Source organism: Trichosurus vulpecula, chromosome 8, assembly GCF_011100635.1.
Source record: "Trichosurus vulpecula isolate mTriVul1 chromosome 8, mTriVul1.pri, whole genome shotgun sequence".
Lineage (NCBI taxonomy): Eukaryota > Metazoa > Chordata > Mammalia > Diprotodontia > Phalangeridae > Trichosurus > Trichosurus vulpecula.
The window spans coordinates 93,199,833-93,223,839 of NC_050580.1; the positions used below are offsets into that span (position 1 = coordinate 93,199,833).

The 24,007-nt window shown below is 42.1% G+C and overlaps 1 protein-coding gene across 2 annotated transcripts in view; it reads right to left on the reverse strand.

The window, feature by feature from the left end:
- Positions 1-3,626: 3,626 nt before the first annotated feature.
- GRK5 (G protein-coupled receptor kinase 5) overlaps positions 3,627-24,007 on the reverse strand; it is a 309,158-nt gene continuing 288,777 nt past the window's right edge. Inside the window, exons 13-17 of one of the 2 annotated variants that reach the window (XM_036734793.1) lie at positions 18,291-18,428; positions 17,409-17,546; positions 12,980-13,111; positions 8,885-8,953; positions 3,627-4,902 (exon numbers count right to left, since the gene is read on the reverse strand). In XM_036734793.1, the coding sequence (XP_036590688.1) occupies positions 4,885-4,902; positions 8,885-8,953; positions 12,980-13,111; positions 17,409-17,546; positions 18,291-18,428 (495 nt within the window). In that variant the 3' untranslated portion in view covers positions 3,627-4,884. Of the gene's footprint in view, positions 4,903-8,489; positions 8,954-12,979; positions 13,112-17,408; positions 17,547-18,290; positions 18,429-24,007 lie in introns of those variants that run through there. The other variant, XM_036734792.1, reaches the window with a different exon arrangement.

Here is a 24,007-nt window from a genome sequence, read left to right on the forward strand (position 1 = left end):
CATTTATTATGCCTGTTTTGCTAATAAATCATATTGCTTGGATTATTTCCTCTCTTACTATTAATTAACCACCACACATACTGTCTCTCAGCTCCAGGCATTCTCTCTGTGAGGGAGAGAAGGCATTCCAGGCATATAAAACAAATGAGCAAAAGCCCACGGTCTGGTTAATTTCCATTTGTGTTTGACCATAGAAAGTGTGCAGAGGGGTAATATGAGATAAGACTGGAAACATAGGGTGGTGCTTAGAACACTCTCCCTCCTCTGACTACTGAGTCCTCTGTCTTCCTTTAGGTCCCAGCTAAAATCACACTTTCAATAGGAAACCTGCTCTAACCCCTCTTAATTCCAGTGCCTTCCCTCTGTTAATTAAATCCTATTTATCTGATATATAGCTTGCTTTGTATATATTTCTTTTTATGTTGTCTCTCCCATTAGATCACAAGCTCCTTGAGGGCAGAGACTGTCTTTTGCCCTTTTTTTGTATACCCAGTATATAGCACAGTGTCTGGCACATAGTAGGCACTTAATAAATGTTTATTAACTGACTGACTTGCTCAAGCTTATTCAGGTAGTACCTATTCACTTTGCTGATTTTTTTCTCTTTTTCATATTTTTTGTATTTTACAAAAATTTTGAACTAAATTTTATTGATGTCTTTTTTAATGTCTTTAAGAATTTCCCCAGTATCCTTCCCCTCTCTCTCCCAGAGGACCATCCCAAATTAAATGTTTAAAGAAAAAAAGAAAGAGAAGAGAAAAAAATCAGCAAAATTAATCAATACATTGAAAAAATCCCAAAATATGGCAATATACCACATCTGTTGATCTCTAACCTTGGCAAAAGATTGGCTCTATTTTCTCATACCTCTTCTTTAGCTCTGTACTTTTTAAAAAAAATTTATAATGTTCACTTTTGATTATTTTGTGGCTATTCTTTCTATTTATATTGTGGTCATTGTATCTAAAGTTTTCTTGGCTCCATTTACTTTGGATCAGTTCATGTAAATCTTTCTATGCTTCTCTGTATTTACCATACTTATAATTTATTACAACACAGTAATATTTCATTACATTCATATATCATAATTTGTTTAGTCATTCCCCAAGCAATGAATATCTACTTTGATTCCAATTCTTTGTTATCATAAAAAGTGTTGCTATAAATATTTTGATGTACATGAGAATTTCCTTCTACCAGTGGCCTCCCTTGAGTGTAAGATTAGTAGTGGAATCTCTAGGTCCCCCTAGAGTATGATTTTAAGTTGCTTTATTTGCACAATTCCAAATTGTTTTCCGAAATGATTGTATCATTTTATAGCTCCACCAATAATGCACCAGTGTGCTTGTCTTCCCAGAACCCCTCCAACATCAATTATTTCCATCATTTGTCATATCTACCAATTTTTAGGGTATTAGGTAAAACTTTGGGGTTGTTTTGATTTGCGTTTCTCTTATGACTAGTGATTTTCGGAATCTCCTTTCATACGGCTGTTAACAGTTTAAAATTTTTCTTTTGAGAATTGTTTGTTCATATCCTGGGACCATTTGTCTACTGGAGAATGACTTTTGTTCTTAACTATTAATTATCTGTTAGTTGTTTATGTAGCTTAGACACCAAACCTTTATCAGAAAAAAAATTGGATGCAAAGCTTTTTTTCCCCCATTCAGCTGCTTCTTAGGACATTAATCTTGCTTGTGAGAAACTTTTTTTTTAATCTTTGTAATTGCCTTGATACTTATTTGGTTAGGAATATATTACTTCCCCATAGCAGTGAAAGGTATGTGATCTACTTTTCTTCTATTTAAAAAAAATGGTGTGGAATTTAATATTAAGATCACATACCAATTTAGGATGTATTATAGAATATAGTGTTGGTCTAGGCCCAATTTCTGCCAGACCTTTTCCCAATTTTCCCAGTAGTTTTTTTTTTAATCAAAAAGGGAGTACTTTCCTACCTAATTTCTGTTTTCTGATTTGTCAACCATTGGGTTATTGAGTACCATTGTTTCTGATTGTTCCTTGTCTATTTTGCTCCATTGATCTATTTTTTAACCAACACCAAATGATTTTTATTATTATTGCTTGAGGTCTGGAAGTACTATTTTTCTTTCATTCCTATTTCTTTCCCTCTTTTCCTTTAGCATTCTAGATCTTTTTCCAAATGAATTTTGTTATTTTATCAAGTTCTATAAAGTATTCCTTTGATAATTCAATTGATATAACATTAAAACCAGAAATTAACTTTGGTAGTATTATTGTTTTTATTATATTGGCATAATCTAGCCATGAGCACTGAATATTTTTCTAGCTATGTAAGTTGTCCTTAATTTCTTTAAGGTCCATTTTGTAATTGAATTTATGTAAACATTTTGTGTGTTTTACATTATACATCTTAAGCACTATAGATACAAATTATAGGGAGAAAGATTATGGCTTTATAGGGATGCCCATCAATTGGGGAATGGCTAAACAAATTGTGGTATATGAATGTAATGGAATACTATTGTGTTATAAAAAATGAGGAGCAGACAGACTTCATTATACCCTGGAAAGACTTATATGAACTGATGCTGAGTGAGGGGAGCAGAACCAGGAGACCATTATACATGATTACAGACACATGGTATCTGTAAGGACTAACTTTGAAGGACTTGGTTCTTCTCATCAATGCAAAGTTCAAAGACAGCTCCAAACGACTCATGATGGAAAAAGCTATGCACATCCAAAGAAAGAATTATGGAGTCTGAATGCTGATCGAGGCAAACTATTTGCTCTTTTTTTTCGTTCTTTTTTTGGTTTCATTCCTTCTTTCTTATGATTCATTCCATTGGTTGTAATTCTTCTTTACAACTTGGCTATTATGTAAATAAGTTTAATGCGAAGGTATATGTATAACCTATATCAGATTACATGCTGTCTTGGGGGGGGAAGGGGGAGGAGAGAGAGGGAGAGAAAATTTGGAACTCAAAAACTTGTGGAACTGAGTGTTGTAAACTAAAAATAAAAAAAAAATTAAAAAAAGAGTATGGCTTCATATAAAGGAGAACTTCCTAACATAGTCAGAGCTGTTTAATAATTAAATGAACTGTCTGAAGAGGTAGAGAATTCCTTGTTACTGCAGATGCTCAGTAAAGTTTGGATGAAGACTCATTGGGAATATTTTATATGTAAATTGTGCTTCAGGTAGGACCAGACCTAGTCTAAGTTCTTTATGACCTTGGAGGTGACTTTAACACCAAGATTTTATGATTCTGATTCTATTCATCTTTGTATCTCCTAGATTCCTGGGGGCAGGGATTCTTTTTATCTTGGGCTTCATCTGCCTAGCCCCAAGCACAGTGTGTTTGCTATGGCAGGTACTTAAATGCCTGAATCAAATTCTTTCAATACCGAGCATAGACCCTTGTGGAAACCAGATACTTAACAAATGTTGAATGAAGAAGTGAGCGAATAAAAGTTTAAGCCTTGTCAAGTGCAGTGACCGATGTCAACTGTCAAGCACAAATAATGATTAGTAGCTGCAGGTGTCTCCATGCAGAACCTACATGCAGACAATGCATCTAAGTCTACAGGGTGCCAAGGACAAAATGCATGAAATTTCTTGGTTTTTTTTTAAATTAAGGAATTTATTTTTCTAAAAAAACAAAACAAAACAGTGGTTTGATCTAGATACAGCAGCACTGTGACGTTATTAGAATGTACAGAGAATTAAGGGCAGCCAGAGAACACAAAAACCACTATCTCCAGAACAACCTCAGAAACAGAATTTGGTTTTATCAAACAGTGTGAAAATCTTCCAGGAAAAAAACAGAGAGAAATTTTAAGATGCTGGAATGATGGTTATTTTATCATTATCATTGTTATTAAGATAAGATCAAAAGCCATGAACTATTAACCCAGAACATTTGTTTTGGAGTGCTTCCAAAAATGACTTTCCAACTGACTCATAATAGTCACATCTAAATCCTTTGGAAAAGCCCTTTCCCTCTTGGAGAGAGCATGACATTTCCAAATATGTACATATCTTGACCACAGTAGAGCAGGTTTTGAAAATCAAACTGGAAATATGTCCTTGGGCATGAGTGTGGATTTGCAATGTTGGTATTTAAATTGGGTGGGCTGACTGGTTGTTTAAGCAGGTGATGACAGTTTATCTGTCCAGGTGAGAGATGGCTTGTGGGCCACCACCTATGTGATGTGAAACTGCACAAAGAAATATGTATGCCCTTCACCTTCCCAAGCAAAGGCCAAAATGTTAAAAGTCACACAAGTGTGTCCCAGATTAAAAATAGAACGGTGACTCAAAGAGGACACATTCAGTTGTTCCACTGACTCCTGAAGCCTACTCAGGAGCCGCGTGGTGAGGTGGGAGATGTAAGCACAAAGATTACCTGGACAGGATGAAGATTTCTTGGGGGACACTTGATTGCAAAGAGACCTGATGTTTCTCATAAAATCCAGGGACACCAAGCTCTTGATTCTTCTTGTTCTGCTTGCCAAGGGAGGTTGACTTGGTCCCAACCCAAGACTGATGTGCCTCCAAGGGAAACCGTCCAAGAGGTGTGCTCACTCTGTTGGCTTAGTAACATGCTAGAAGAGTCCTGGCATTGGTGAAACATCTGGCCAACAGCCGGCAAAGGAAAAGACTTGAAATGATGTGGCTTCTTCAGGAAAAGGGGGATGGGAATGGAAGAAGAGGAGTTTCAACACTGTGGATATTCCTTGATAATCACTTAAGCAAGGCATAGGACCTTCTGGTCTCTTAAAAGACTGTCTCATCTTCACAGGGGAGGCACTCAAGACAATCTGTATCCCAAATGGAATTTTAAGGACCTGAGGGCAAATTCTGCTCCCAAGCAGCACCCACTGAAGCCAGTGTAGTCAGCCATGTGCATGTATCTGGAACCCGAGGCAAAATCTGAATTATTACCCTGTAAGGCGTTGATATAATTTAATCAAACTACTGACTGCTCTAGTTTAAGTAGTAGTAGGATTAGGCCCCTCCCCCCATAAAAAAACAAAACAAAACCAGGAATGACTATGTTCCCATTGGCAAAGAGCAGTACATCTTAGACGGAAGTTGCATCTTCTTGTTGCTGTTCAAAATGCAGTGGAAGATGGGATGGAGTCAAGAGAGCAGTTGTGGAAATCTGTGCAGAGTTCTGTAATTCTATATCATCAAATGAGATAATATTTATAAAGCGCTTAGCACAGTGCCTCACACATAGTAGGTGCTTAATATATTTATTCTCTTGTTTTAAGTATTTTTATTTGATCATTGACACAAAGAGGAAGAATGTTCCTGTCTACCATGGGAACTGCCTCCCCAGGATGTCAGTTCCCTGAGAACTGGTGTGTGTGTGTGTGTGTGTGTGTGTGTGTGTGTGTGTGTGTAGGGGGAAGCTGTCTCCTCAATATCTTGGGTGGTCCCAAGAACCACTGAGGAGACTCCATTATGGATCATGATGATGAGTCCAGGGACAACCACTGTTTTACTGAAGACAGAAGCAAACAAAGAGAAGAGGTTTCTGTACAACTCAGGGCCCACTCCTTGGGTTACCTCAAAGGCACTATGTCAATTGACTAATTATGCACAAAACCACATCCTTAAAGAGGAATTCTTCCTCACAGAGCTCGACTTTTTTTTTAAAACCTCAGATCATCCAAAGATATCTGCACAAATAACTACTTTTCTTTTTGGTCTTAAAACAGATGTAGAAGATGAAGCTTGGAGGGGATGATTTTCTGATGATCGACTCAAGAGGCCGGTGACATGGATGGACAGTCTCTTGGGCATTGCTTTAATGAGGTGTTCTCTTGTAATAGCTGGGCACTGGCCTTTTGGCTCAAATGATTTGGGGGGCTTAGCAGCAAAGTAACCTCAGCTGCAACTTTCACGTACATTTATGGCAGTTATAACCAAGAGAAGGATAGCCTCAAGTCTTTCTAGGAATCCATGTTGAGACCTGTGCTTTTGATATAGTCCAAATGACCCAAGGACTAGAAAAAGAAAAGCAGTAGGAGCCCTATTTAAAAGTTTTTTGAATGCTCCCCAGGGGGTTTAAAATCAGTGTGGGGTTTTGACGCTGAAAACAACTATTATATTCTTCTTGCAGCATGAATATTTTCTCCCAATACTAACTCACTTACAGAGTTTTAATCCCAATAGACTGGGTAAATAGAGAGGAGCCCTTAACGTCAGGTGGTCCTTTGGGTTGGCTTCTACAGAATGATTTTCCATTCTGTCACTGAGAAGGGAAGATCAGCAAGGTTGTGGGACTTAATACTGCTATTCAAAGGTATTTCCATTTCCTTGGCAAAAATGGCAAAGGTGGATGAATGTATCTACCTCCAATTCAACCCAAGGAATTGAGGTGGCCAATTAGTCCAAGAACTGGTCCAGGAAATTAATACTACAGATTACAGACATATGAAGAAATTAAAATATTTCTATTCTCCCCTTTATTTGTGGAACCACATCAAAATTATACAGCCCAATTTTCCACCTCCCTTTCTAGCATATGAGTACTTCCCAAAAGGCACATCACTGAAGTTTAGGATCTAAGGATGGGGTTCTACCAATTTGTTAGTGGTGTGATTTGAGGCAAGTAACTTTTCATCTCTGTGCCTCAATTCCCCATATACAAAATGAAGGGGTTGAATATCTAAAGTCCCTTGTAATTCAAATATTCTATGATTATGAAATTAAGTTGTGAATTTAAGTCTCACAAGACGCTTCTCCCTGAAAATTCACCTCTTATTATCTAATTCACCAAACAAAGTAAGTTCTGAGTGGTCTCCTCCCCAAACATTGGCAATCCACTAAACCACAGCCTGGAAGTGCAGAAGGCTGTGCGAAATGATGGCAGCAAATCCTGGCATGTCTTGAGAGGAGTCAGGTTAATTCATTGCTCACTTCACTTTAGGTGGGAGCCGTTGGGGTGCTAGTGTGAGAGCAGGATAGTTTGTTCAATGTCTCTTTGTTAGAAGGGAGACTGGGCAACCCAGTGCTAGGGATGAAACTGTTTACATGGAAGTATGAACCTAGACAAGTTACTTAACATTCCTAGACCTCAGTTTCCTCATCTCTAAAATGAGAGGGGGTGGGACAAGATGGCATTTGAAGTTGCTTCCAGTTGTATCTATTATCCTCTGATCCTTTGACACTGGGATTGTCTCCAGAGGTCTTTTACGCATTTTGGTTCTGTTGATCTTGGCTGGTGTTACCACCTACATTTCTAATTTGTATTTTCAGATTCTTGGAAGGGCCTTCTTTGTCTTCAACATCTGGTCTGACCTTGGAGGGGTGGCTGGCACCCTTACTTATTTTCTTAAGGTAGAACTGTCTTTATTTGGCTTCTCAAGTGCCACCATTTTGGTCACTGGTTCTCTCCACGGGCCAGCCAACTTTGGACCAGAGAAACCAGGGAACTCCACCCCTAACTGATCTTTGGCTACTTACCAACTTACCCATATGCTGTAACTAGAGACCCTTTCACTCACTATTCACATAGGAACCAGGAGGAATTTGCATGAGAGGCCTAATTTAATTTTTTTCTGTTCTGTACTACTGTGTTCCTTCTCTCTAGGACACCTCAGAAGAAATCTCTGTTATGTGTAGAGGCACCAAAAAGTCTCAGGAAATCTTCCTTCTTGTTTTTATTATTCTCAAGCAAACATTCGAGCTCATACAGACTTCTATATCTAGGCTTCTTTTTGTCTGTAAAAGTTTAAGACACTTGGGATTTCCTTTAATTCTCATCACTCTCACATTTCACTCAAAAAAAAAAAAACCAACCGAAAAAAAACTTTAGGGAAACAAGAAGTCAGGACACACTAGGTAGGAAGGACAATATTCTCTGCCCAGGACCAATGGCCCAAAGTCTCCTAGGCCCTGACCATGCTTTCTCTCCCTGGAGATTATATCTAATGTGAAAAGGGGATAGAGAAGGGAAAACAGGACCCTGAATCACACCACAAATATTTTGATGATCTATGAAAAAAAAACACCAAACCTGGCATTAAACTCAGTGGTGCCAGCAGGTCCCAGCCTCATATGGAGGAAGTTCTCAAATAGGGTTAAGTCACAAGTGTGCCCTTTTTTTTCCTTTTCCTTTTTTTTAAGCATTTAATATAAGACGTTACAAACTAACAGAGAGATTGTATGCAGTGTTGCTATAAATCAAATATACAAACGAATATAAGTTAGTTAGGAATAAATTGTGCCATCAAATGCATATATGGAAATATAATCCATTAGCTAATGTGAAATTGGAGTAATTCTCTGCAGTTAATAAAAACAGCAATTTTTCAATTGAGGCTCTGGAAGTCTTGAGTCACATTTTTAAAATCCCCCCCTTCCCTCCCTTTCCCCCTCAATGTCTTAAAACACATGGCTTTACAACGGCTGCACAGAAAATATACACCCTCAAAGTCTGACTTTCATTTAAATACAAATGTACAAAATGTAAACTGAGACAATAGAGAAATTTACAAAACTTTTCTTTAAAAATAATAAGGACAAAATTCAGTTCTAGGTATGATGCTATTTAAATACGTGCAAGTTGTCTTATCTGTTGGATTTCTATTGCAATGTTCTACAGAGACCAAGTGCCATCACACCAGCTGTCCAAGGGTCCCCTCCAGAAAATCAGACCTGAGTGGGAATTTCTTCAGGAAAAATGGAGGCTCCACTTCCAAGGTTTGGACAGGGCCTCTTTCTGGCTTTTGGAGGGGCGGAAGCATTGGCCTAACTCAGTGACGGTGGTGGCGCTTGTTGGCAGGAGCTCTGTTTCTAAAGTGGAAGGACTAGGGCGTGGCCCCATTTAAAACTCCCAAATCTGAGCTGAAACTAGCTGCTTCCAGTAGAGTTTGAACGTACATGGTTGGAGTTGATGTGGTGGTTAAAATTCGCCTTGGAATTAGTAGTACTCTTGGAGTTATTCTGATGCTGGAAGAGAGAAAAACCATTAGACCCACTACAGTGAAATACAGAGACAGACATCTCATAGCCTAAGCAAGCATTTTAAAAGGAAACATCCCCAAACTCTCTGTAAGGCAGAGGCAAAGCAGCCAGTCCGGGATTATAAAGGGAGTAAGTTGGAGAGCTGAGATTTGCCCTCACGTCCTGTGATTCCACATCCAGTGCTTCTTCAATTACAGCCCACATAGAAGAGAGAAAGAAAGTGGAGCCCAGCTGCTGCCTTAGAGGTGCTTTTCTAGCCTCCCTGGCGATTTCCACTAGCTCACATCCTCCATGGAGAAATTCTAAGGGCGATGAGGGCATCTGTGTATCATCTGCCTCCATTAGACTTATTGAGAAATTGTTGGAGCGATATTGGGGGTCATCTGATAGACAAAGGGAAGAGGTAGGGAAAAGGGCACGGCAGACCCCTCTGGCTTCCAGATGCTCTGAAAGGGAAGGACCTGGGAAAATGAGCGGTAGCTGTGTTGTCCTGGTGGCAACAACATGGAACACTTTCAGCTACTAAAGTTTTCTTTTTGTTCAGAATTACCAACCAAGCATTCATAACATTGTAAGCAGGACTGTGATTTGCTTGATGGAAACTCCTGTTCCCCTTTCTTTTAAGGAATTTGAAATTTTCCCCCCAAGAACTTCTGAGGGGCATCTGGTCCAGGCAGATGACTAGAGCCTCCTGGGTGTTAAGAAGACATCACAATTCCTACCAGCTGTTCTGTGGAGGGGAGGGGAGGGGAAGGTACCTGCTGCTCTGCACAGATAGGGCAGACTAGCTTTTCTTGGCTCTAGGAAGAGCCATGCCTGAAGGGGGAAATGAGCTGCAGGTTTGGCTTCCTTTGGTTGGGTGGGGGGAGGAGAGGGAGAAGAGCAGTGTGAGCTGCAAGGGTTCATGGACTGAGGAAGCAGCCTTCACAGGGGTACTGGGAAAGAAAATGTCAAGACCTGCTGCTCCAGTCTCCTCCAAACTCAACTCAAAAGCTGGTGAATAGCAGAAAAGCATTCCACATCACTGGATATGGGACAAAGAAATATCAAAGGAAATGGAGCAAAGAGGCGCTTCAATGTCATCTTTTATAGACCACATCCATGCCCTGGATCTCCATGGCTGCTCCCACATTTCAAAACTCTTCAGGGCTCCTGTGTCCCTCAGCGAACCCGAAGCAGGCTGGAGATCTCTGGGATCTCCCTTTTCGCGGCATCCTCAAAGCAGCTCTCCCCACCCATCTGCCCCATCCCCCTAGAAAGTCTTTTTCCAAAGCAGCATGCTATCTGTACTCTTTGCTAAGTCACCACAGTTAAGCCCTGTCCTCTCTGTCCTGGAGCCTACAGCAGGGATGAGCAGAAAGGAGAGCAAAGAATTGTGTGAAGGGCAAAGAAATATGAGATAGCTTAGTGTCCCCACCCCCATAACAGGAATAAATCCCTTCATCTGTAACATACTGCGATACCCATCATCTCATCTGAGCTGCCATCTGAGCTGGATAAGTTCATCTGAACAGTTCTAGGAAGCAGACAGGGCAGGTGCTTATATCCCCACTGTACGTGTGGGGAAGCCTCATCTTGGAAAGGTAGAGTGACCTCTTTCCCATCTCTCCCTCTTCCTTTTGAACCACCAGTATTCAGGCCCTCTTTGGTACCTTTCTGGACTATACAGTGCTTTCCTAATTTGGCCCTGCCTCTGCTTTCACCCTCCATCATACCGCTTCTCCAAGAATCAGCTTCCTCTTCATCTCCTGAGCTCTAGGGAATCTCTTCCTCCTCAAATTTTCTTATGCCACGTGGTCTTGCTTCCTCCTTTGCCCTGCTTACATTCTATCTTGTATCATACCCATTTATACACACTCTATACCCTCCTCATCCTCCTAATTACGCTGTAAGCTTTTGAGAGTCAGGCATTATGGAGTTCTTCATCTTGTGTCCCCAGTATACTGCACAGTTCATGGCACATAATATGTGCTTAATCAATGTCTGTTGAAGTGAATCAAACACCTCAGCCAGACTAATCTTCCTTAGGCCCAGATCCAGTTATGGCAACACCCATCAAGACCTTCCCAAGACTCCTGATTGTCTAGGACAATGGTTCTTAAAGAATATGCAGTCATCTTCCTCGAGTTTTGCTGGGCACGCCTCAAATCATGTGGAACTCAACCATTCCCTGGCATGTGCATGCATGAATCTCCTGACCTTCTGGTCTAGTCATAGCAAAAGATAATACTGAGCTGTCTCTCATTCTACTTCCTTACATGTATCACGTGCTCCTGTCGTTCTGGACCACGTGCCGTCAATCCAACATCCCCAACACTTTCCAGTCTCTGGGCCTTGGCTCACACTGTTCCCTATGTCTGGAATGCCTGATAAGCCTCCTGTTTTGTTTGATGAAATCCCACCCATTCTCCTATTCCTAGTAAGAGCCTTGGAAAGAAAAGCGAGGTTTCTGGCTCTTTCATTTTCCAAAAAGATTGCTCAACTTAGACCTGATCTATCTGAAAAAGAGACAATATCCTTCCTGCATTTCTTAATGTTTTAAATATCAACTCAGCTCCCTTCAGCCAACAAAGTCTCCTCAGACTTGGATCAACACTTTACCTATGCCTTTTATGTGTTTACTTATATCACGTATATGTATTATCCCCTTAGAACAGGGAAAATGCCACAGCTAAACTTTGACTCTCCCCAGACCTTGAGCATCATGTTCTGCACACAGGAGGCACTTAATATTTTGCCTGAGACTGAAGTTGACTTGCTCCCTTGCCATTCTCCTCCCCCACCACCACAAAGGAAATTTGTGGGGGAGCTAGGATGAGAACCCAGATCATCTGACCCCCTAGCACATCCCCCTAGTCTACCTGACTTCAGACTCTTAATCCTATCTCACCCTACCATAGTATTTTCCTGAATGCAAAGTGAGCGATTCTTTAGGGCAGAACATATTGCTGGCTTCTCCCAATTTGGGGACTTTGAAAGTCAGGACTGGACTAGGGAATCTGGAGAGTCTAATCAACTCCTGGAACTTGCTAACCTTGCAACTGCCAAGACTCTTCTTCCCTCCCTGGGACTCCCCCCACTTTGCCTAGCCCACTGTTTGTCAGGGATGGTCAAAAGTTGTTGGACTCTTTGCTCAATAATTCTTCTGTTGTATCATTAATCCAGTTTTGCCACTCACCTGCCCTGTGATCTTGGGCTAGTCATTCTAAACACAATAGTCACTCCTATGTACAGGCTGCCTTACATACATCATCTCCTTGGAACCTCACAAAAACCCTGTGAGTTGGACGGGGTGGGTACTGTCAGCATGGTGCAGGGGAAAGAACACTGGGGGATTTGATATCAGAGGGACTGGGTTTGAATCTTGGCGCTGTCGCTTCCTCCCTGTGTCTGAACTTGGGAAAGTCCCTCAGCCTCATCTGTCGGTTAGATTAGATGAATTTTAAGGCCCCTTCCAGCTCTGATTCTGGGATACCTCTGTCTTAGAGATCAGAAAACGTGTTCAAAGTTAAACTGTCAGAGTGGCAAAAGCAGAGTCTAAACCCAGGCCTTCTGACTCCAAGTCAACCACAACACGATGCTTCTCTCGACAAAACACCACCTATGCCACCCGATGAAGACATGCTACCCAAGCAGCTCCTGCACTGTAGGTGAGGGGGTGGCACAAAGGAAGTCCTGGGAGCTGATTATTTCATTTTCACCTCTTGGCCCTCTAAAAATAGCCCAGCTTTTTTTTTAGCTGCTTTTTACATATTATATCAGTCATAGCAAAGGATAATACTGTGCTGTGTGAACCACTGTAAAACTGGTGTTACAGATGTCATTATACATAATTTATAGATGGGAAAACCAAGGTTCAGAAGACATAAACTACAGGGCTAGAATTTGAACTAAGCTCTTCTTACTCCCAAGCCATGGTTCTTTTACTCTGGCACGAGAACCTATGACAAAATTTCACTGTATCTGCTTGAACTCGGGGGTTACATGGCTGGACTCGGCCTGAGGTCTCACCTGCCGCTTGAATATTCGATGTAGCAAGCCTTTCTTTGGCGGTTCGGGAGGGTAGCTCCGATTCAGGTCGGGTGAAAGAGTACCGTTTGGTCCAAACACATTCAACTCCTTGAAACATTCGGTTTCTATCATCTGGAGAAATGGAGGCAAAACCAGACATGCATTAGAGAAGCCACATCCTGTTACTTTCCGCAGAAAACAAGTCAAAGCAGACAAACTAGTGAGGCCTCTGGCATCTGGGAGAATAAACTGTCTTCTGCAGCCCAGGAACTTCATTTCTTCTCTCTTTTCAACTGAAAAGTAACCCTTTCCACCATAGTTCTCAGCCTTAGTTTTTAAGAAATGCTCTTGGCAGAACTGAAGCGGGGTGTGAGGTCTCTGTAATGGGAGGATGGGAAGCCGCCCCAAGGTGTCTCCTCAGTCTTTCTTTGTGCTGAGATGGCATCCCTGCTCAAGGGGTGAGAGACAGAAAGACAGAGAACTTAGGGAACTGTGACTAATGTCAGTTCCCAATGGGTATTTTTAAAGGAAATTAAAGTAGAAAATTATTATGGCAAAGTCATGGGCACTTTACTATGTGTCAGAAAAATTCTACCTGGAGGAAGCTAAGTAAAGTAGAAAGAGAGCCAAGTTTTGAGTCAGAGGGCCTGACTCAAATCAAATTCTGATTTTTCCATTTGCTATTTGTGTAATATTGGACATAGAACTTGGGCTCTCTGGGCCTCAGTTTACTCATCTGTACTAGCTGGCCTCCAAGGTCTTTTATAGCCTCCACTCTATGGTCTCAATGGCCTTTTTATGGACCTTGTAGATAATTAGGCAATATATATTAGCCTAAACATTTTTTAAAAGTTAGCTGGGAGTCAGGAGAACAGGAGTTCAAATTCAGCCTTAGATACTTGACACACTTACTAGCTGTGTGACCTTGGGCAAGTCATTTAACCCCAATTGCTTTGTCTTACCCCCTCCAAAAAAAAAAGCTAGCTGGGTCTTTCCCTAATGAGATGGTAGTACTAAAAATAATACCATTGAAAATAACATTTTTGTACTACTAAAAATAAGAAACACTGACATTAATATAATAGCCTTACCAAGTACTTTCACATAATAACAACGATTGGTATATGCTTTTCTGTTTGCTGAGTGCCTCGCAGGAATCACCCTGCTTGAGTCTTACAACAGGGTGACATTATAGATCTATTATCCTCATTTCACCGAGAAGGGAAACTGAGTCTCAGGGACTCTGAGTGAGCTGCTTTTGTTCCGTTACAGCTAACAGTGGTGAGGGCTAAGGCTTGAACTGAAGTATTCCTGTCTTCAGGCCCAGCTCTTTCAGCACTGGCTTCATTTGACCTTCACAAGATGGGTGGTGAGATAAAATGAGATCTCTGAAAAGCTCTTTTGCAAATTTGAAGAAAGTGCTATATAAATGCTAGGTATTATTATTACAGACATGCTGGGCTGACTCATGTTGTGGCAGCATGATCGCTATTAATAGTAGCTTGCCTAGAGATACAAAGCTCTTCTTTCACAGATTGAGAGCCTCATATTACCCCATGCTCTTTATGAAGTTTTAGGATATTGCCAATTAAGGCCTTTAAAAAGTCACATTCCATTTTTACAAATGACTTGGATAAATTGTGTTAAGTGTGTGTTAGATCATTTTTCAGTTGTGCCCCAACTCTCTGTGACCCCATTTGTGGTTTTCTTGGCAAAGATACTAGAGTGGTTTGCCATTTCCTTCTCTAGTTTGTTTCACAGATGAGGAAACTGAGGCAAAAGGGTTAAGTGACTTGCCAGGCGTCACACAGCTGAGGCCAGATTTGAACTCAGGAAGATGAGTCTTCCTGACTCCAGAATTGACACTGTATACACTAGGGTGCCATCTTACTTTCCAGTATAAAGTATTTTGCTGTTATTACTATTTGGGAATGGAAGGTAAGGGAAAGTCTGAGGACAGTCAGGAAAGCACCACCCATTTGGACTCAAAGGACTTGGGTTCAAATCTCAGCTCTTTCACTTACTATATGGGTGACCTTAGGTAACTCTATTGACCTCTCTGGGCCTCAGTTCATCATGTGGAACATGATGCCTCTGAAATCCCTTCTAGCTCCAAATGTATGAACCTAGAAATATTTCTGCCTGAGAAGCTCCAACCTTCCAACAGGAGGATGAGTAGGTGCTAAGTGCCCACGAACGAAACTAAAATGGAAATTCACCTTCTTTTTGTGGAGTTGGTTAACACTTGTGACAGAGTCTAGACCTTATGGTTAAAGGTGATGATCAAGTCATTTGAGATTGAACACATCCCTCTCTAGTCCCAGCACAATGCCTGCTTGGAGGTACGCTCTGGCGCCATCTTTGCTTTGGAGATGCTGGAAGCTATGGGAGTGGACTGCGTGGTGTGGACTCATTCATAATTATTGGCTTGTGAGGGGAAGGGGAAGAAGGACCAGTGCCAAGACATGCAGCCCGTGCTTTCAGAATGCTCTAGACTCATAGGGGAAGGAGCTATGACTCAGGCCAGTCTATTCATCTCAAAAGACATCCCAATACCATTGGGTGCTTAGAGATTGTTCCCTCCTTCTCAAGTCAAATGCCACATGGCATTCTCAGTGAAGTTAGATTGAGATGCCCTGGTTACAATACAGTGGGATCCTGCATAGTCCTATTCCACCCTGTTATGCTGTACCCTAACTACGCTGCCTAGAGGAATGCACCAATTCAAGTTGAGCTTGTTGAGAGGCCTGTGAAGGACAGTAGAGATAGCATGGTATATTGCAAAGCACCACCCAAATGAATTCATCAAACCCAGGATCAAGCCTTGCTATTTACTAAGTGACCTAGAGCATCACAGGAAAATAAATTTGGAGCTGGAAAGAACCTTTGTTGTTATCTAATTCAACTTCCTTATTTTGCAAATAAGGATTTGGAGACCAGAGAAGATGACTTGTCTAAGGTCATACAATCAGTCAATAAACATTTATTAAGTGCTTACTATGTGTTGGGGCAGCTACGTGGCAGTGGATAGAGTCTGAAACACTCTGTTCAAATCTGACCTCAGACACTTATTATGTGACCTCAGGCAAGTCACTGTTTGCCTCAGTTTCTTCATCTGTGAAATGAGCTAGAGAAGGAAATGGCAAACCACTCCAGTATCTTTCCCAACAAAACCCCAAATGGAGTCACTAAGAGTCGTGCGTGACTGAACAACAAGATTCAATGTGTTAGGCCTATGTTAAGCACTGGAGATACAAAGAAGACAGTACCTGACCTTGAGGAGATAATAAAGAAATGGCACACTTAGAATTTGAATTCAGGTCCTTTGAATTCATTTCTCTCTACACTACACTGTTACTCAACCACTCTATTTCCAGGCTGCCCAGCAGTAAAACTCCAGTGTCCTTTACATGACCATCCCTAGAATACAGGACTCAAGACATTGCTACCAATTTGCTGTGCTGTAGAGAAGGCTTGGACTGTAAGGGTGGAGACCTGCACTTTCTGTACCCAACTACAGGGGAGAAGGAGAGGGGGTTCCATTTCTTCTTGGCCCCCTTTCCCTTCTTGGTTTGACTTCAATAAGGCACCCCCAACCTCTGGAAGCCTGACCCCTAGTAGTTCTGTCCAGCAGTTGAAATTCATAGCAATTTGTTCAGCCTTCTGGCCAGAGGTTACTGTCCCTTGCTCCCGGCCTCTGTAAAACACAAGGAGTGCACACAATCCTCTCTTTCCTCTCCCCTGTAATATTCATTAAGGTGGGACTTTTTTACTGTTTTCTCTTTTGGAGCACTTATTTAATCAAGTCCCCTTGATGAGTCCGGCCTTTGTTTCTTTGATTAAATCAGGAGTCTTTGATGACCTCCTTACCTCAAGGGAAAGCCTAGTTTACGTGGGTTTGAGTCACATGTTTGTGATGCCAGAAGCTTTTAGGTCACATGGGCTTGAGTTGCATGTTGTGACGCCCTTTGACCCTGAGCAAGGTATATAAACTCAGAGGTTGGCGTTTTTCCTTTGGGGGCTCTCACTCACTGGAAGAGTGGTGTGTGACCCTGGGCAAGCCGTTGTACTGCCCCTGCCTTTGCTAACTCAGACCCATGGGTTCTTTGGTAACTATGAATTGTGATTTGGTCTGTTTACATTGTCTCTGTTTGTAATTTGTTTGTATTTGCTCTGAAGGTCAGGTTGATGGCTTTTCCTCCTGAGCTAAGTGAGTTTATATACGTAGGTTTGATTAAAGTGAGATTGTTAACCCCTTAAAGTTGCTTTCCTTAGAAAAGCAGATCAAGGAACCTGTGCTAGCAGCCCTCTGTGTGCTGGTTGTTATCGGTTTTACACAACCACAGCAGCTGCTAGCCAAACTGTTATTACATCCCCTCCCTCCCAAATGGACCAGACTGACAAAGCCTGTGCCCTAATCCCTGCTCACCTCATTTTGCCACGGAATTGATACGGATCCTGTGGAGAACTTGGAATAGAAATCGTCATCTGTGTGGTCCAGGTTGACGCCTTTCACTGTGGAGAACTGCTCAATGTCCAACACATCCTTACAGTACACAGCCCGGGGCTACGGCCCAGGAGAAACAGAAGGGCAAGGGTTAGTCTCTGATCCCCCCCTGGCTTGACCCAGGCTGGGTCCATGCCCCAGTAAGGAGCTGCTCGAGGCTGGCCCAGTCCATCTTTGACATGCACTTAGAATGACAAAATCAGACTGTCAGAACTGGGGAAAGACCCTGGGAGGTCATTTAATTTGGCCCATCAATCAGAGCTGGAAGGGACATTTTCCCTCCTCAGAACTCTCCTAGCATAGGGCTCTCTCTGTAGCAGGCTCACAGACAGGACCTTTGAGGCTATCTCAGCCAACTGTCTCATTTTACAGATGAAGAAACAGAGAGTCAGCGAGACTAAAAGGTCCTGCTAAAGGCTAAGCAGGAGGGCTCTGACATGAGAACCAGCGCCCTCCCCTACCGTGCCCCCACTTCCAGCTGTTGGATTCCACTGTGATTTGCGTAGGTCTTGTTTTCTCTGTAGGTTCTTTGAGTGGACAGAGGACTGAGGCCCAGAGAGGGTATGCACCTAGCACAAGGTTGCACGGGTCATTAGTGGTGGAATGGAGACTAGAACCCAAGCTTCCTGACTTCCGCTACACTGCTCTTTCCACGCTGCCAGAATGGGCTCCCCAAACCTCTACTGTTGGAATGATCTTTGAGAGGAGTGTAGACACTCTCAACGTGTTGGAGAAGTTGATGTTCCCTCAACCTTGGTCTAAAGTGACTTTAGGGAAGATGTCAGGGAGTGGGGAGTTACTCACATCAGGTACAAAGGGAGGGTCCAACATCCCTGCTTCCAATCGCTTGAAATTCATGTTCCTGAAAAACGGGTGTCTCTTCACTTCCAGAGCCCCCTCCTCTCGACAGCCCAGCCTCTGCTTTGCATCTTTGGCTAGTAGCTGTAATTAATAAGGGGAGGGCAGTGAAACACCCTGGGCCATTCCCTCCAGTGAAGCAGGCACACGCAGAGGACTCAGCACACCGAGCCTCAGAGAGAAAGCTCACCAGCTCACAGTTTACCAAGAACTCCCCACACAGCCACAGGAGGGTGATTCTCCCCTTTCTTTACAGATGAGGAAACCCAGATGTTGAAAGAGAAAGTGACTCGGCCATAGTTACACCACTGGTAAAGGGACAAGAGCTGGACCTGGAACACAAGCCCTGTGGAAAGATCTGCTGCTTCTAGAAAACACCCCCCCCCCTTTTTGTTCAGTCGTGTCTGACTCTTCATGGCCCCATTTGGGGTTTTCTTGGCAAAGATGCTGGAGTCATTTGCCATTTCCTTCTCCAGCTCATTTTACAGATGAGGAAACAGGCCAACAGGGTTAAGTGACTTGCCCAGGGTCACACAGCTAGTAAGTATCTGAGGCCAGATTTGAATTCAGGAAGATGAGTCTTACTGACTTCAGGTCTGAGACTCTATTACGCCACCTGGCTGCCCTGAAAACACCTCCTCCAAACTACCACAAAAACAACAAAAGAAGTAATCCCAAAGCTGCCTCCTTTGAGGTTCTAGAACACCAACAGCTTATACTATTCATTTAGTATTTAGACTATCATTTCTGGTATTGTTTGGAGACAGCTAAACTACTCCGTGCTCTCTGGGCCTGGAGTCAGGAAGACCTGAATTCGAATATGACTTCTGACGGGCACTAGCTGTGTGACCCTGGGCAAGTCACTTAACCTCTGTTTGCCTTAATTCACTGGAGAAGGAAATAGCAAACCATTCCTGTATCTTTGCTAAGAAAACCCCATACAGGGTCATGAAGAGTTGGACGTGACTAAGTGACTGAACTACGAACTACAACAACAATGTACATGTCCTAGGTGAGCTTTCTGAAGATAAGGGGGACAAGTCTTAAGCATTCATTCATTTATTAAGCATTTATTTAAACACTTATTAAGCACCTACTGTATACAATATATTGGGCTATCTTTGAATCCTCCATAGGACCTGTCACAATAATAATAATAACTACTCTGATTTATCCTCAGTCCCTCTCTCCCTCCGTCCCCGCCCCCCTCCCCCCCCACTTTGGGATTTAGAAATCATATTTCCTTTTTTTTAACCAATTCTGATTTATCATCATCATCATTATTCCCATTTTATAGATGAGGCAGCTGAGTCTCAGACAGGTGAAGCAAATTACCCAAAGCCACACAGCTGGCAAGGATCAGAGCTGAGATTCCACCCCAGGTCTCCTGTATCCAAAACCAATGCTCTTTTACCCTACACTGCCTTTAGCAGATGTTTCACAGGATTTACTGATAGATTGTTTATAAAGCCATAATTATGTGACTCTGGCTTTCATGTCCATCTTTTGTTTCACCAGTTTTCCTTCTGCTACATTCTTAGAACACTAAGTTACCCTAGAAGTGCGAGATATATTTTTCTTTTCTCGAACCCGACCATATCAGCTTTTCGGATTCGGGCTCTCCTCACAATTTGCCAACATGTTTTAAAAGTAATGATATTATGCTGCAGAACAAGTGACAGAGGATTGCTAGAATTGGAATTTAAGCCATTTTCACCATTTTCATGGGAGAGGATGTATGCATGCCTATGGAGGCTGAAGCTGTGCAGCAGGGTGTCATCCAATCTCTAAAGACGAGTGGGAAACACCAGTCTTTCCAGCCCTAATGGCAACACTGTGGGAAATGGATGTTAATCTAATTGGCCAATTAGAAACATGAGTAGCTTCCAATGGGGAGAAGGTCATTGCAACCAAAGCCTACTAGGATTCTTCTTCATTGGGAAGCAAAATGCATACTACAGGTGGTCTGAGAGAGATTGGTTTACTGGCAGATTTCAATTTACATTTGCCTTCTGATTAATCCAGAGGTGGCTTTTTTGGGAAAGGTTAGATAGAAAGATAGGGTGATGTAGCAGAAAAAATTAGTAGAAACTTGGGTTATTACTTCCTATCTGTAGGACTATGGGCAAATCATTTAACTTCTCTGAGCTCTACTTTCCACATCTGTAAAATGGAGATCATACTTGACTACTTCCTAGGGGTGTTGTGAAGAAATCACTTTGCAAATCTTTAAACATGATATTACGTGAGTTTTTATTGGGTTGACCTTTTAAAAATATTATCTCTTCATATTGAACCGAACACGATATTGACAATATTATTCAATCAAAATTTCCCTGTAAATTAACACGTCAATTTAGTCACATATCTAGATTAGTGAGGGGGAGAATATTCTAGACAGAGAGAACCCTATTAACAAAGGTGGCCAGATTTTGGGAATTATCCCAATTACGTTGGAGCAAAGAGAACACAAGGAGGAAAAAGTATGAGAGGAAATTAGCAAAGTAGGTTGTAGTTGGATTGTAGAGGGCCTTGGATACTAGGATAAGAAATTCAAACGTAATTCTATAGGCAATGAGGAAGCAATTAAGGGCTTTGAGCAAGAGACAACCACGATCAAAGGATCGCCGGACATTAGAAAGGTGGAATTGGCAGTAGTATAGAAGATGGATTGGGAACTGACGCTGAGCGAAAGGAGCAGAACCAGAAGAACACTGTACACACTGTACATAGCGACACTGTGCAATGATCAGCCTTGATAGACTTAGCTCTTCTGAGCAATGCACCAATCTAATATAATTCCAAGAGACTCATTATGGAAAATGCTATCCACATCCAGAGAAAGAACTATGGAGTTTCTCTCTCTCTCTCTCTTTCTCTCTCTCTCAAGCTCTTTTTCCTTTCTTGTGGTTTTCCCCTTTTGTTCTGATTCTTCTTTCACATGACTAATGTGGAAATGTGTTTAATATGATTACACATGTATAGCCTATATCAGATTGCTTGTTGTCTAAGGGAGAGGGGAGGGGAGGGAAGGAGGGAGGAAAAGAATTTTGGAACTCAAAATCTTATAAAAATGGATGTCAAAAAAAACCCCAACCAACCAAATAAATAAATAAAAGAAAGAAAGAAAACTGAAAAAAAAAAGAAAATGGATTGAGAAGGGAAGAGACTCTAAGGAGGGAATCTGGTTATGAGGCTACTAAAAGTTTCCATGTCAGAGTTAATGGGAATTTATACTAGATTGGTGCCGATAATAATGGAAAGGAGGAGGATTTAATCGAGAGATGGCTTAGCTAGGATTTGGCAACTAACTGAATGAGGGTAGGCGATAGGAGCAAGGGGTAGGAGGATGTCCTTGTTCAATTCAATAAATACAGCAAACACTTTTTAAGCAACTGCTATGCATAGAGCACAGAGCTAACATACACTGTAGCTTATCGTCACTAGAAGATAGTCTGGGAGAGATTAGTTTACCTGCAGATTTCAGTTTATGTTTGCCGTCTGATTAATCTGGAGGTGGCTTTTTTGGGGAGAGGGAAGGACATAAAAGAGAGTCAGTGTTTCATTCAGATAGGGATGTCCTGTGGAGAGTTTGAGACTTGGGTCTGAAACTCAGGAGAGAGTCTGGGGCTGGAGATAGAGACATAGGAATCATTCATGATGATGTGATGATGAAAGTTGTTTAAATGGAGGAGATTGCAACACAGAGAAAAGAAGATGGCCAAGGTCAGGAACCTGGGGAACATGTAGCCTAACTGGGGGGTGAGAAGGGTCTAGTAACCAGTGAAAAAGGCAGAGAAGGCATGGATGGGGGGAGACTAGTTAAGTACGCTCTTCAGGGGTGTGCTGGAGCTGGATCTAACTCACTCATAAACCCACTGTTAAATTTTCAGTGTGAGCATTTACATCTCAGAAATTGGCAAACCATAAGTTTGGGCTTGATTTATTGTTTTGCTGATCATCTAGGCATAATAAAATGATAGAGAAAATGCGGATTAAACTTGAAAGTGTGTCTTATATGCAGGCTCTTAAACATTTGCCAGTGCACCACCAGCAGAAGCCAAGCAAGTAAAGGGTATGCCGGAGGAGGAAGGGCTGAGTCTACAGGGCCAAAGGCTGCAGAATTCAAGGAGGCTGAAGACTGAAAGAAAAAGCTGTTGGAAAGAGTGGTTTTCAGAGAGCACATTTAGTCAGGTGGTGGGGACGGCAGCCAGACTTCAATGGATTGAGGTGAATGTAGGTGGCGAGGAAGTGGAGGCCCAGAGTTCAAAGAACTTTTGCCGGAAGTCTTGGCTATGAAGAGGAGGAGGAGGAGGAGGGAGGGAGGGAGGGGGGGGGAGAGAGAGGGAGAGAGAGGGAGGGAGGGAGGGAGAGAGAGAGAGAGAGAGAGAGAGAGAGAGAGAGTGAGAGAGAGAGAGAGGACCGTGTCTAAATTCAATTGAACAAACATTCAGTAAGAACCCACTATGTGCAAAGGCACTCTGTGGGGATACAAAGACAAAACTGAAATGTTCTCTATTCTCAGGGAGGTTAGGTTGTTCTGGAGGGGATACAACAAGACACAGGGGCAAGAAAATACATGGATGATGTGAGGAGAGAAATCTGGAAAATGGAAAATTGAAGTTGGGGGCAGGGCTGGGGTAGGAAGACAGGGAAAAGCTTAGTGGAGGAGATAGTATCTGACCTGAACCTGGAATGAATTTAAGGGTTCTGAGGATGCAGCATGGGGGAAAGTCTCTGTGAAGAGGTGAAGGTGAGAAATAGAATGTTAAGTTCAGGGAACAGCTAAGAAAAGTCCATTTTAGCTGGAATTCAGAGCGCATGAAAGGGGGCAATCTGAACTGACTGCAAAGATACCAGACTATGAAGGCCTTTAAGTAGTAGGCTGAGTTTACACGTGCTCCTAGAGGCAAGGAAGAGAGAGCTGCTGAAGGTCCTTGAGCAGGGCAATTACATGCATGGAGCAGAAGGATAAAAAGAGTTACATTTTTTTTTAAGGCCTGAGGAGTCATGAAAATGCTTGGTTGATGGAGTGGAAGGATTGATTAGAGAAGGAAAGGATGAAGATGCATGGATTAAGATGAATACTGGAGCAAGGACCTGAAAAAGGTAGAAAGAAAGGGGTACGAGTAGAAATATTAGCCCTATTCTTTTTCCTTTTCTTTGAGAAAAGAAAGGAGGGGAGAATAGGTAGCAATGCTAAATAGGTTTGAGGGGCAGAAAAAGAGAATTTCAGGAGATCCCATCAGGCAGCCTCAATCTTCTCAGTTAATAAAGAAAGCTATCAACTCCCGCAAGTATGGGGGTACAAGAGTGTGGCTGGGGCTTAAGGAGATGGGGAAAGTTTTGAAACATTTGCTGTGGGTAATATTAGCCTTGGAAATCATGAATTTGAAAATATATTCATTATCCCCTCCCACTTGAATAAAGGTTTTAGAACCCTGATGGTCACTTCAATAGCTTTTCTTACCTGCTGCTTCTTTAGTCAAAATGGCATGAGCCTAAATCCATGCCCAACCTATAGGGTATCAGAGACTCGGCTCCTCCGTGGAATAATGAAGGACTCCTTGGATGACAATAACAATAATAATAAAAATTTATATAGCACTCTGTGCCAAACACTTTATCTCATCTGATCCTTGCAATAACCCTGGAAGAGGACT